Raw genomic sequence first — 14,478 nt, 5'->3', positions numbered from 1 at the left:
TTGCAGTTTTTTGTTTTTTGTTTTTTTTTAAATCAGTACTTTTTTTTTTTTTTGGCTGTGTTGGGTCTTCGTTTCTGTGCGAGGGCTTTCTCTAGTTGTGGCGAGCGGGGGCCACTCTTCACCGCGGTGCGCGGGCCTCTCACTGTCGCGGCCTCTCTTGTTGCGGAACACAGGCTCCAGACGTGCAGGCTCGGTAGTTGTGGCTCATGGGCCTAGTTGCTCCGCAGCATGTGGGATCTTCCCAGACCAGGGCTTGAACCCATATCCCCTGCATTGGCAGGCAGATTCTCAACCACTGCGCCACCAGGGAAGCCCCTAGGGTTGCAGTTTTAATTTGCATTTTCTGGTGACTAATAATGTTGAACATCTTTTCATGTGCTTATTGGCCATTTGTATATCTTTGGTAAAGTGTCTGTTCAGATCTTTGCCTGATTTTTTTATTTGGTTATTTGTCTTCTTATTGAGTACTAATGTGGAAGAGAGTGTGTGTGTGTGTGTGTGTGTGTGTGTGTGTATATGTGTGTGTGTGTGTGTGTGAGATAAGTCTTTTGTCTGTCTGACATATAATCTTTGAATATTTTCTCCCCCCGGTCTGTGGCTTGCCTTTTTGTTTTATTGATTTATGTATTTATTTATTGGCCACACTATGCAGCATGTGGGATCTTAGTTCCCCAACCAGGGATCGAACTCACTCCCCCTAAGCACAGAGTCTTTAACCACTGCACTGCCAGGGAAGTCCCTTGCCTTTTTGTTTTTAATGATGTCTTTTTAAAAAAAATTTTTTTTTATTGAGATATAGCTGATTTATAATATTATGTAAGTTTCAGGTGTACAACATAGTGATTCACAATTTTTAAAGATTATACTACACTTATAGTTATTATAAATTGTTGGCTATATTCCCTGTGCTGTACAGTATATCCTTGTAGTTTATTTATTTTATACATAGTAGTTTGTACCTTTAACCCCCTGTCCTTCTCTTGCCCCTCCCCTTTCCCTCTCCCCACTGGTAACCACTGGTTTGTTCTCTATATCTGTGAGTGAGCTTCCTTTTTGTTATGTGCACTAGTTTGCTGTATTTTTTAGATTCCACATACAAGTGATATCATACATTTTCTTCCTCTGACTAATTTCACTTAGCATAATGCTCTCCAAGTCCATCCATGTTGCTGCAAATGGCAAAATTTCATTCTTTTTATGGCTGAGTAGTATTTCATTGTATGTATGTGTGTGTGCGTGGATATATATACATATACACACATATATATATGTGTGTGTGTGTATATATATATATATATATATATATATATATATATGTATGTGTGTGTATACAGACACACACACCACATTTTCTTTATCCATTCATCTGTTGATGGACACTTAGGTTGCTTCCATATCTTGGCTATTGTAAATAATGCTGCTGTGAACATTGAGGTAGTACATTGTATCCTTTCAAATTAGTGTGTTGTTTTCTTTGGATATGTACCCAGGAGTGGAATTGCTGGATATGATAGTTTTATTTTTAGTTTTTTAGGAACCTCCATATTGTTTTCCTCAGTTCCTGTAGAACTTACATTCCTACAAGGGCTCCATTTTCTCTACATCCTCACCAACATTTGTTATTAGTGGTCTTTTTGATGATAGCCATTCTGATTGGTGTGAGGTGATATTTCATTGTGCTTTTGATTAACATTTTTCTGATGATTAGCAGTGTTGATCATCTTTTCATGTGCCTGTTAGCCATCAATATGTGTTCTTTGGAAAAATGTCTAGTCAGGTCTTCTGCTTTTAGGTTTAAGTAGGTCCCATTTGTTTATTTTTGCTTGTGTTTCCTTTGCCTTAGGAGACAGGTTAAAAAAAAATATTGCTATGATTTATGTCAAAGAGTGTTCTGCCTATGTTTTCTTCTAGGATTTTTATGGTTTCTGGTCTTACATTTAGATCTTTAATGCATTTTGAGTTTATTTTTATATATGGTGTGAGAAAATGTTCTGATTTCATTTTTTTACATGTAGCTGTCCAGTTTTCCCAGCACCATTTACCAAAGAGATTTTTCAACATTGTATATGCTTGCTTCCTTTGTCATAGATTAATTGACCTTAAGTATGTGAGTTTATTTCTGGGCTCTCTGTTCTGTTCCATTGATCCATGTGTCTGTTTTTGTGCCAGTATCATACTGTTTTGAGTACTGTGGCTTTGTAGTGTAGTCTGAAGTTAGGGAGCATGATTCCTTCAGCTCTGTTCTTTCTCAAGATTGTTTTGACTATTTGGGTCTTTTGTGTTTCCATACACATTTTAAAATTATTTGTTCTAGTTCTATGCCATTGGTATTTTGATAGGGATTGCATTGAATCTATAGAGTATTATGGTCATTTTAAGAATATTAATTCTTCCAATCCATGAACACAGTATATCTTTCCATGTGTTTGTGTTGTCTTCAGTTTCTTTCATCCATGTCTTACAGGTTTCCAAGTATTGGTCTTTTAACTCCCTAGGTAGGTTTATTCCTAGGTATTTCTCTGACAGTGTGCTGTTAGTGTATAGAAATGCAACAAATTTCTGTGTATTTATTTTGTATCCTGCAACTTTACTGTATTCATTGATGAACTCTAGTAGTTTTTTGGTGGCATATTTAGGATCTTCTATGTATAGTATCATGTCATCTGCAAACAGTGATGTCTTTTAAAGAGCAGAAGTTTTAAATTTTTGTGAAGTCTACTTTATCCAATTTTTTTCTTTAATGGTTGTTCATACAGTGTTTTGTTTAAGAAACCTTTGCTTATCCCAAGATTGCAAAGATTTTTTTCTCTTATAAATATTTTTTTGAAGTCTTATAACTTTAGATCTTACATTTAGGTTTATGATCCATTTTGAGTTAATTTTTGTGTATGGTGTGAGGTAAGGGTCAATGTTCTTAAAACTTTCTACCTCATTTCATTCTTTTTTTTTTTTTTTTCTTTCTTAAAAGCTTATGGAAAAAGCACATGCCTATAAGGTTTGCATTACAAAAACTGTTTCAGGGGAGACTGGAATGTACATATCTTGTTCCCCAGAATGACTCTGACTTCAATAATGCTACCACAACCGTGAGTGGGGCTTTATTAACTTGGCCACTGAAGGAGAGTCAGGTTTTGGCAAAACTATGGGAAAGTTCTTCATTAATTAAAATCAATTTTTAGATCAAAATACCTTGAAAAAGTACATATTTGGTTTATAAAAGTACCCCCAAGGGATTTTTATTTGTGGTAGTAAGGAAGGGTGGTGTGTACAAGGGTATGCACATTTAATGTCTGCTTTATGTATGTTAGTGATGTGATTTTCTTTTAGTTATCTATAAGAAGGAAAAAGCAAACTATAAAAGATGTATATGTCCATGCACATGGAGTTAATTCCCATCTTATGAGCTAATGGGAGGAGGGAAGCAAGTGCTGAGTGGCTACAGATTGGGACGGAATGAGATATTTCCTGTTTATGACATCACCTGTCTTAGGGCACCTCTTCCTAAGTAATTAATTTGGATGACCCTTTTATGCATAACTTTTTCTTAGCTAGATGTTATTCGTGTGTTTCCATTTAGCCTCCCCACAAGTTCAATCTTTTTATCTGTAAAATGAGGTGACCAAACTTGTTTGCTGTTTTCCAAACTCTTCATTCATGTGCCACCTTCATAACATTAGCCATGTCCATGTAGTATCCATAGCATTGTTCACTGGAGGTTTTTCTTTAAATTGACTCCTCTTTTTAAAAGGAAACTTTATGTCCCTACTCTCAATGGAAAATGGTGTATGATAACATAAATAATGCATTGTAGATTATATCTGCCTGTGTATCATTTAAAATTATCTCATATGTGCCACTTGGGTATTATTACCACTCTGTGGGAAAACAGTCTATTCATTGATCTTGATGGTTCTTTTCTGGATATGACACTAGATAGCTTTTCTTTGCTCATATAATTGAGATTCCTTGTTAGAATTTTCTTGCTTGTTGGCGTCTGCCATATAACAAACACTAGTTCAATTTAATAATCAAAGTTTGAACAGCCATTTTTATAGACTTTTGCCATCTTCACCTATCTGTCTTAGTTGATTAAAATTTTATACCTTGTTTTACATTTTCTAAAAAGTTACTGTTCACAGTAAACCTGTCATACTCTGGTGCTGAGCATTGGCTTAGAGGGAGAACTGCAAAACTGAAAAATTACATGGCTCAGTGAACTAAACAGAAATACAGTCATGAGATTAAATGGTAGAGGGGCGGGACCATCAGATTTTTCAGGGATCAGTTTCTGTGCTGCTTTTTAGATAAGATACAGAGAGTTGCGTTTAGAATGCAGCTGATTTGTAACTGAATTTTAAAGGTATGTTAATCTTTTTTTTTTTTTTTTTTTTTTTTTTTAAACAACCTGATGTGTGCTTTTAGATTTCTTCAGAGGCCCCACAGTATCAAACGTCCGCCTGGCTGGTTTAGAGTATGTTCTGCACTTCACTGCACTGAATGGGAAGATTTACTTTCGAAGCTATAAGTAAGTGCATTTCTTAGCATGTTTTTGTTAATCCTCAGGGTTAGCATTTTAGTGTGACTGTTTTATAGAGCTCAGACTTAGAATTGGTGTCTGGCCAAAAGTTTATTTGGAGAGTTTGCAGAATAGCAGTGACAAAGTAGCTCTGTGCTGATCCTCAGGTCTGTCACTCCCCTGCTAACTTCTGCCTCCCAGAAACCCTGCTTTTCCAGGGCCCTGGGGCATCAAACACTACACTCCCTCTGAGCTTAGAACGCTTATTCAGGCCTGACTCGCCATGCTTTTATTCAGTGTCTCCCTGTTTTTCTTGACTAAATTTAGAGCGCCAAGCCACAAGTCTTAGTCCAGCCAAAGCAAATCTCAAAGCCCTGAGTCTAAAAAATGGAGTCTGAAAGTAATAAGAAGATTCAGTGGCTAGATTCATTTTAGCTTCTTTCTCCAGCCCAGGCCTCTACCCGTACCCCTAACACAATATAAATATAAATCCTAACAAGCACATTCTGTTTTCATAAAAACCTTAATGACGTGCTGCAACTGCCTTTTGAGGTAAGCATGACTTGTTTTTTTCCTTATTTAAAATAAAGTGTTAGCGCTGATTGATGGAGCACACACTTTCTTAGAGAATACATTGACTCCCACTAACTGCCTCCCTTGGTACATTAAATTCAGCCTGATGTCTGCTTCGCGCTGTGGCTTGGCAGTGCGGCCTGAGCGCCAACAGCCCAGTGTTGACAGTGTCTTCGTGCAGTGGTGTCATTTGTGCAACCATTCGTGGACTTCATTCCATCCATGGTTTTAATTTTGTTTTTTTATCATAATGGAATACATGGTTGACCAGCTTGTGTCCAGTGAACATCCAAATGAACTAAGTAATCACCTCTTTTTTGTTAGTAATTTCCATCTTTGTCTCAACTGTATGGAGTCAGAGATGCTCGGTTCTTTTCACCACATGAGTGGTACCACCATTTCTGTTTTTCTATTTTTTTCTCATTTAAATAATAACGGGCAAAGGATTTTATAATAATTTTTAACTAGTTGAGATTGAAAGTCCCTGTAGTCTGTTGTTTGCATTTCCAAACTTGATTTTGGGGCGGTTAAGAATATTATGAAGTAGGTGACTCCTATTTATAGAGCAAGAGATAAAAGATGAAAAATCACTAACATAAAAAAAAATCTTTTTGAAAACTTATGTTAAACAAGGAGACCCTGGGATACAAAGGAGCTAAAAATATAAAGATAAAAGTCTTTGAGAATGAGAAATGAATAATAACAATAATCTAAAACTCATGGTGAACAATTTCAAAGGAAGTATTCTCTTGTATCAGAACTTGTATTTAGTGAAAAGAAACATAAATTTGTAAAGAAAGAAAGAAAATACAGAGAAAATAAAGCAAAATGGACAGAAAATTAGCAAATCAGGCTTAAGAACAAGGATAAATTGGCAGTGTAACTACACATATTCGTCCGTCCACTTACTTTAGAAGTATGTAATTGCTGGAATCACTGTTAGGTTAGCATGGCATCTACCATAATGAAAAAAAAAGATTTGAATTTTTTTTTTTTTAAATTATTTTATTTAAATTTTGCAGCTTTATTTTTTTATTTTTTAAATTTATTTATTTATTTATCTATGGCTGTGTTGGATCTTCGTTTCTGTGCGAGGGCTTTCTCTAGTTGCAGCAAGCGGGGGCCACTCTTCATCGCGGTGCGTGGGCCTCTCACTATCGCGGCCTCTCTTGTTGCGGAGCACAGGCTCCAGACGCGCAGGCTCAGTAATTGTGGCTCACAGGCCCAGTCGCTCCGCGGCACGTGGGATCTTCCCAGACCAGGGCTCGAACCCGTGTCCCCTGCATTAGCAGGCAGATTCTCAACCAGTGCGCCACCAGGGAAGCCCAAAAGATTTGAATTTTTTACGAAATTATTTTATTCATTCATTTATTTATTTATTTATTTTTGGCTGCATTGGGACTTAGTTGCGGCACTCAGGGTCTTCTTTGCGCCGTGCAGGATCTTTCAGTTGCAGCACGCAGGCTTCTCTAGTTGTGGTGCGCGGGCTCCAGAGTGCATGGGCTGTGTAGTTTGCGGCACGTGGGCTCTCTAGTTGAGGCCCATGGGCTTAGTAGTTGTGACAGGGCTTAGTTGCCCTGTGGCATGTGAGATCTTAGTTCCCTGACCAGGGATCGAACCTATGTCCCCTGCATTGGAAGGCAGGTTCTTAACCACCGGACCACCAGGGAAGTCCCAAGATCTGAATTTTTAAGATCAGAAACCCTAGTGTAAAATTTTAATCCCAGGTTTTCATATCTATATCCTGTAATACCTGCTAGCTATTGATTTGAAATAGAAAATGGACAGTGTGATTGAGAGTGAGCTGCTACTGGGGAAAATCCCTACATGTGGATTAGCTTAGCTTCCAAGGGCTGTGCTCTGCTTGGGAGGGGAAGGAAGAGGTGGTTCCGGGAATGAGCATCACCTCTGAGCCTAGTGACCTGGCTCTGTGCCAGGCTTCGCCACATGACGTGAGCAAGTCACTTCTCAGGGCCCCTGTTTTTCCTGTGATATCATGGTAATTCTGAGGTCCCTCTGAGACGGGTAATTCTCCTTTATGAGAGGGAGAGGGGTGCAGATAGAGGTGGGAATGTGCCGGGGAAGTGTGTCTGACCTAGTGCGGCTCCTCAGGCATTCTCACAGGCTGCTCTTGGGTGTCCTGCCCTCTTCCAACCAGCCCTTAGGCAGTTGGTTAAAGGTAGTAGTTAATATTGACACTTACTAATTTGTGAAGATCAGTAAGGCTTATAAAATGGTTTTGAGCTTCTTGGATGAAAGGAACTCTGAGCATGGAATTACATTAATAGAACCTTTGACCTTTCCTCTTTGGGGGAAATAAATCATAGAGTTACTGGCACCTTCCTGTATATCCTATGATAATTAATTCCTTGGAGAATTTTATTCACTATAGGGCCAGAGCTATTAATATGAAACTGAAGATCTTTAGTAACTACCACGTATGCCTTTGCCATGGCATTGGGTAGGTTTTATGGGGAGAAACATGCAAAACAGGAAGTATTAGCATACCTTAAAAAGCAAACACTACATTCTAGGCAAGGAGTTAAGTAATGAAAACAGAATGTCAACAGAAGAGAGGGATATGGAAGGGAGAAAAATAAGGAAATTGCAATTTAAACAAGAGTGGTAATGCCAGTCTTTCTCAAGAAATAGGCAAATCATATTTAAATATATTATAGAAGTTACCAATTAATATATCTAGTAGCCTAAACCCATTCTGAGAGGGAAGGTACTGAGTTCTGTTTGTCTTTGTGTCCCTGCATCTTATACCATGTAGTCTTGCAGAACTGAATGTCACTTTTGATTTAGAGCTTATAGGGAAACAAAACAAACAAAGCTTGAGGTTAAGATCTGAAATGGAGATTTACATGGCTTGTAAATGTTCTGGGCAATAGATATTTGGCTGGAGTTACGAAAGCCTGGAATCGAAATGTCTGTCTTTAAAAAGAAGTGCGGGGTCTATGATCGCATTGAGGGTAAAAGAAGTGGTTTTCATTTTGTTTTTTTAGAGTCGATGTTTAATAGACTCTTCATTTTCCTTAGCATAATCACAAAAATCCTGTATAAATTCTCTATTAATACATTTCCTCTGAGAAAGAGTAAACAGGTTGTTTTTTTAAAGGATTAACAATTGATTTTTTTTTAAGCTTTCAGTTCTTTCTTTCTTTCTTTCTTTCCTTCCTTCCTTCTTTCCCCCTTTCTGTCTTTCTTTCTTCCTTCCTTCCTTCCTTTCCTCCTTTCCTCCTTCCCTCCCTCCCTCCCACCAGGTCTTAGTTGCAGTGTGTGGGATCTTCGTTGAGGCATGTGGGATCTTTAAGTTGTGGCATGCGGGATCTTTTAGTTGTGGTATGCGGGACCTAGTCCCCCTTCCAGGGATCGAACCCAGGCCCCCTGCATTGGGAGTACAAAGTCTTAACTGCTGGACCACCAGGGAAGTCCCAATGATTTTAGATTCTAGATTTCACTGTTAAAAGCTATTAATAAAAAGAAAAGATGATAGCCCTATCATGAGAAACCATATGGAGAGAACTGACAACTGGAGAAAGTTTCCTTTTATTTCTATCAAATAGAAATAGAATAGTGAACATACTCAGTGAAGTGATTAAGATCATCTACACAGGCAGTATGGCACTGTAACTTAATTCTTCAGTAAATAGCAACATATGTAGTTATATGTAGTTACTTGGAAAAAATTTTCTATACTGCTCAAAAGATTTATTACTTCGTTAGCAGGGCACTTGCATAAATAAAAAGGTACATGAACTGTTCTGGATTGACAAGTTTTCCATTTAGCTGAAAATTAGCATCTTAAGTGGTAGAAAATTTTTTCATTGATATTTTATATATGTGATTTCCTTGATTTTTTTTTTTAAAGTAATCTACTGAACACAAGATATTAATCAAGATTTAGTCTTTTTTTTTTCCTTTTTTCTTTTTCTTTTCTTTTTTTGGCCATGCCATACAGCATGCGGGATCTTAGTTCCCTGACCAGGGAGTGAACCCGTGCCCCCTGCAGTGGAATCGTGGAGTCCTAACCACTAGACCGCCAGGGAATTCCCAAGATTTAGTCTTGATATGAGTTCAGCATGGTAAATATCATTTATTTGGAGGCACTGAACATGTGGATGCAACTGCAGAAGTACCTGTGATATAAAAGATCAAATGGTCACTGCCCCCATATGCGTGAATTAGGTATTAGGGAAGATGCCATGATGTTAGCCAACTTAAGCTCCTAAAAATGTTTTCCCTTACGGTAGGCCTGAGATAGGCCTTCTCTCAGGTCTCTTCTCCTGGAACCACTGTGAGGAGAGTGACCTAAAGACCCTTGTTTAGGTTCTTTTTCCCTGTGCTTGCTCCCTTCAAGCCCCATACTAATATTTATTGTATCTTTTAATGTTAGTATCTTTTTATTTCTTTGTTTAACATTTCTGCTCTTTACATATTCTAGGTTGTAGGTTGTGTTTTTTGGGGGTTTTTTGCCTTGTTTAATTCGGTATAAATTACTGTGTCTGATACAATGTATCTATCATTATGACTCTTCCATAGCCAGTAAATGCACCTCCCCTGTGAATGGACTGTATTGATTGGTTGTCTTCATGTGATGCAGGGCTGTTAACAAGCTTTTGCCCACTCACTCCTGCTTCCTGGTGTTTGCTGCTCTCCTGGGTATTCTTTACTCTGCTTTCCTCTTCTGTTCTTTCTCTTCTCTCATGTCACTTGTTGCCTCTTTTCACACTCCGGCTTTTATGTGAAAAGGCTGATCTTTTTAAAACATTATTATTTAGTCCTTTTTTTCCCTGTATGGAGATCTGGCCACAGTAACAAATTGAGTCTTTTAACTCAAATAACCTTCAGGTCTTTGAGCAGTTCTTGTGGTATCTCTCACAAAAAAAGAATTTGTGAGTCTCCCTTCCTCCCCATTGTATCCTTCATATGCTTTCAAATCCAGAGCTGTTTGGACATATGGTATCCAGAAAGTTGTGGTTTTGTTATATTAAGTTCATTCCAGTCTATAGAGATCAGTAAATGTCTGTGCTGTGGAGAAAAGTTGATTCTGAATAGGTCTTAGAGAAATAAGAATTTGTTAATCAATCATGTAATGTAATGTTTCAAAAACCCAATTAAGATTTTTTTATAATCATGTAAATCTTGCATAAGATGAAGAAGTCAAATCAAAGGATTCCACTTCTTAGAACTGTATCACCTGCTGTTTCTCAACAGTATTGCATACTCTTATGTTTTATTTTTGAAAATAAGTAGACTAAAGAAAATACTTGGTCTTGGGGCTTCTCTGGTGGCTCAGTGGTTAAGAATCCGCCTGCCAATGTAGGGGACACGGGTTCGAGCCCTGGTGTGGGAAGATCCCACATGCCAAAAAAAAAAGATCCCACATGCCGCAGAGCAACGAAGCCCGTGCACCACAGCTACTGAGCCTGTGCTCTAGAGCCTGTGAGCCACAACTACTGAGCCCACGTGCCACAACTACTGAAGCCCATGCAGCTAGAGCCCGTGCTCCGCAACAAGAGAAGCCACCGCAACGAGAAGCCGCGCACCGCAACGAAGAGTAGCCCCTGCTCACTGCAGCTAGAGAAAGCCCCCACAAGCAGCAACGAAGGCCCAACGCAGCCAAAAATAAATAAATAAAAAAAATAAATTTATTTAAAAAAAAAAGAAAAAGAAAATACTTGGTCTAAATATATAAAGTATTAAGCTTAGCCTTTCTTTTTTTTTTTTTTAATCTTTTTGGCCATGCCATGTGGCATCTGGGATATTAGTTCCCTGACTAGGGATCAAACCCATTCCCCCTGCATTGGAAGTGCAGAGTCTTAACCACTGGACTGCCAGGGAGGTCTCTAAGCTTAGCCTTTCTAAACATTTTACGATATTTTATGGAACTGTAATCTTCTAGAACAAAAATATTTGTGGTGGGGGGGGCGGGACTTTTATCAAAGTCAAAGCAACATTTCTGTTTTGCTATTTCAAAAAGGTTGCTGTTGAAGAAATCTGGCTGCAGAACACCTCGGATTGAATTGGAAGAGATGGGACCCTCAATGGATCTGGTTCTGAGGAGGACACACCTAGCATCAGATGACCTTTATAAGTTATCTATGAAAATGCCCAAAGCCCTCAAGGTACGTGACTTGTAGATTGGTGCCATGTTTACTTGTATATTCCATTCTTCTTTCCAAAAAAGGGTTTGTGGCATATTATATTGAAGAGCATACATAAAGAGGTCAATGAAATAGATAAAATTAGACTCTCAGAGCCAAAGAAAGGAGGAAGAAGCAAATAAGCCAACCACAATTGATAATAAAATTGTAGAAACCAGGCATCAGGTGTTGCTGAGAGCTTCCTGCTAGTCAAGACTGCCAGTTTTCAGCAAAAATGGGGCTCATTTTAGGCATTGTGAAAATGTAATTTCAAGCATAGGATGTGTAACCCATACTTGCATAAAATGTGTTTTGACTTCTGAATGGTTTTAAAAAGCAAGTAGAAATGGCATCTCTGGAATGCCAATAAAGATTGAAATGATAGTTATAATCCTTAAGCTAAACACAGGAAATTCTCTCAGTGCATGACAGTGATTAGTCTTGTTGTGTTGCTTCTTAAAGTATGGTCTGACAATTTACCTGAGAATTGTTAGAAATGCTGAATTCTCAGATCCCACCACAGTCCTGCTGAATTAGAATTGGCATTTTAATAAGCTCTGAGTGATCTGTTTATACCTAAGTTTGAGGAGAAAGGGCTGTAGGGCTATAGACTCTGTGTCATTAAAGGTGTGCTCACTAATGGAGATTGTTAATACGATAGTTGCTGTACACTAGATTTTTACCAGTTCATGGTAGTAGACCCAACTAAATATATATTTATATATTCTTGTTTCATAGCCAAAGAAGAAGAAAAATGTCTCTCATGATACTTTTGGTACAACTTATGGAAGAATTCATATGCAGAAGCAAGACCTAAGCAAACTACAAACCAGGAAAATGAAGGGGTTGAAGAAGCGACCTGCAGAAAGGAAAGCAGAAGACCAGGAGAAAAAATCAAAGAGAATTAAAAAGGATTGATGGAATATAGCCAATAACTGCATTTTTATTGTAGTCTTTACTTAGAATTATCAGCATCAGTTATTTCAGAGTTTCTTGTAAGGTTTTATTGTATATTTTTATAACTTGATAATTTACCTAAATTATATATTATATACATTGTGAACAGTAACATACTAGTATTAGGTTGAAAGTTAGGCTCTTACTGGAGACATTACACCCTGGTATGCCGTTTTCTCTCTGTGATGTGACATTTCCCTCTGCCTACCCCCTACAAAGTCTCCTATCTCATTGGATGGGTGAGTGAGGAGGGATCTCCAGAACAATCATTGGCATTTTAGAGAATTTTGGGTTAAGCTTTAGATAAAGGGAGGAAGTTATGGAAAGTAGAAATGGTCCAAAGTAACTGTATACGTGCTCACTATGAGCTACCTGGAAAGTTGACCCCATCTCCCAGCACATACATACAACCTGACTTTTATTTTTTTACTTTCCTGTTGTTTTACCTGAAATTCTACCAGTTAGAGATTAATTTTGAGATTTTAAGCTCTGTGTCTTAAAACAGATCTCTGAGATGTCCACTACCTGATCATTGACATACTACCTTACTATTGATTATTTTAAGAGATTCTGCTACTAAATGGAGCCCTATTCCTCTTCTTTGGGAGAAAGGAAGTTTTGATAAGGGTTGAAGTGAGAAAGGAGAGATTAGATAAGTTAAGACACAGGACATTTTAGGGTATTGGGTAGCTGTAGGTAGCTAAAGGTCACATGAAGGCCCTGGGTGTTTGCATACAGAGTAGGAGTAAGCCAAAGCCAAACAACTTATTTTGAAATTTTCTTGAAGACTGGCCCTGTGCCTAGGAAAATGGGGGAAAGCTTTCTGCTTCCTACTCCTAGTACTGCAAACTTGTTTTCCCTAAATGTACAATTTAGTTTCCTTGACTGAATCCCTGGCAAAGAGGCTCCTTTATACAAGCACAAGCCAATTATGCTGTAAAAGTACAAACATACATAAACCATGATGTGTTATGTAAAGTAGAAATGCTTTTGTTTTCAATTCCATGTCAAGGAACTCCTCCATGTCTATGTGTGCATGCATTTATGTGAGTTTGCTAAAAGCTAGAACCTCAATTTTACTTTTTTTATCTTTTCCCTTCCCTTGTAAACCCATTCCTTAGCCTTCCTTCTCCCCAGCCCTTTCCTGGCTAATAGTCTCTTAAAAAGGAGGGAGCTGGTATCACTCATTTACACTTGTTACTTGATTATACATTTAACCAAAGACTACACGGTTTTAGATCGGAAGTAGGCATTTGCATTATATGTCTAAATGGGGAGAGAGGGCTAAATTAAAATGATTCATATCCTGCTATCTGCAAGTAGATGGACAATGGACAATAGTTGGGGAGAAGGGGCGTCATGAAAGGAGCATCAGAAATGATGGATGCAGGACTTCTCTGGTGGCACAATGGTTAAGAATCCACCTGCCAATGCAGGAGACAAGGGTTCGAGCCCTGGTCTGGGAAGATCCCACATGCCGCGGAGCAACTAAGCCCATGCGCCACAACTACTGAGCCTGCTCTCTAGAGCGCGTGAGCCACAAGTACTGAAGCCCATGCACCTTGAGCCTGTGCTCCGCAACAAGAGAAGCCACTGCAACGAGAAGCCCACACAGTGCAACGAAGAGTAGCCCCCACTCGCCACAGGTAGAGAAAGCCCATGCGCAGCAACAAAGATCCAATGCAGACAAAAAAAAAAAAGGCAATGATGGATGCACAGCCCTTACCCAATGTGTGACCCCTGGCTGGTCCAGCTAACAATAATGAAGGCAGGCAGATTCAGGAGGCAGAGCCATGGGTCCTTTTCACCAGCCACTTACAGGAAGGACCCTGCCACACTGTATGGCTGTTAGCATAACTGATGCCATCTTGGGCCTGTTCAGTTCCTCCCGTCCTTCAGCTGACCCTACCTAGGGCTGTACTGTGTAGTAAATCTCTGTTGTCAGGGGCTTTGTAGTTAATAGATGTTGTTTAATGACCATTAGGTCCAGGTGGCCCCTGTGCTGTTAGTCTCCAAACAATAATGAAGAGCTTCGCTGACGTATTCCCGGCGCCCATGAGACTAGTTACCCGTTCATAAATCTGGACTTTGGAATTCACTTCCTGTTTCCAAGCACGTACCCCCATACCCTAGGTTAACTGTAAAATTCTCCCAGTGGCAGTTATGAATGCTTCTGGATGTCATCCGCCCTATCCCACCCTGTGAGTAAACTACCTTATAATAAGCTGATCCACTGATTACGTGGAGTGGCCTGCCTCATTTTTCGGTTTCAAGATACTGTCT

General features: G+C 38.9%; 1 protein-coding gene across 3 annotated transcripts in view; it reads left to right on the top strand.

Annotated features, from left to right (window-relative positions):
* RPF2 (ribosome production factor 2 homolog) overlaps nt 1-13,173 on the top strand; it is a 40,728-nt gene extending 27,555 nt beyond the window's left edge. For all 3 annotated transcript variants that reach the window (XM_007190703.2, XM_057528140.1, XM_057528139.1), the window contains 3 exons: nt 4,423-4,525; nt 11,076-11,220; nt 11,977-13,173. In XM_007190703.2, coding sequence (XP_007190765.2) covers nt 4,423-4,525; nt 11,076-11,220; nt 11,977-12,156 — 428 coding nt within the window. In that variant the 3' untranslated portion in view covers nt 12,157-13,173. The remainder of the gene's footprint in view (nt 1-4,422; nt 4,526-11,075; nt 11,221-11,976) is intronic.
* The last annotated feature ends 1,305 nt before the right edge of the window (nt 13,174-14,478 follow it).

The sequence above is a fragment of the Balaenoptera acutorostrata genome, chromosome 14 (genome assembly GCF_949987535.1).
Source record: "Balaenoptera acutorostrata chromosome 14, mBalAcu1.1, whole genome shotgun sequence".
Classification (NCBI taxonomy): Eukaryota; Metazoa; Chordata; class Mammalia; order Artiodactyla; family Balaenopteridae; genus Balaenoptera; species Balaenoptera acutorostrata.
Note: the sequence above shows the minus strand (reverse complement) of the source record. Positions and strands in the feature narration are given on the sequence as shown.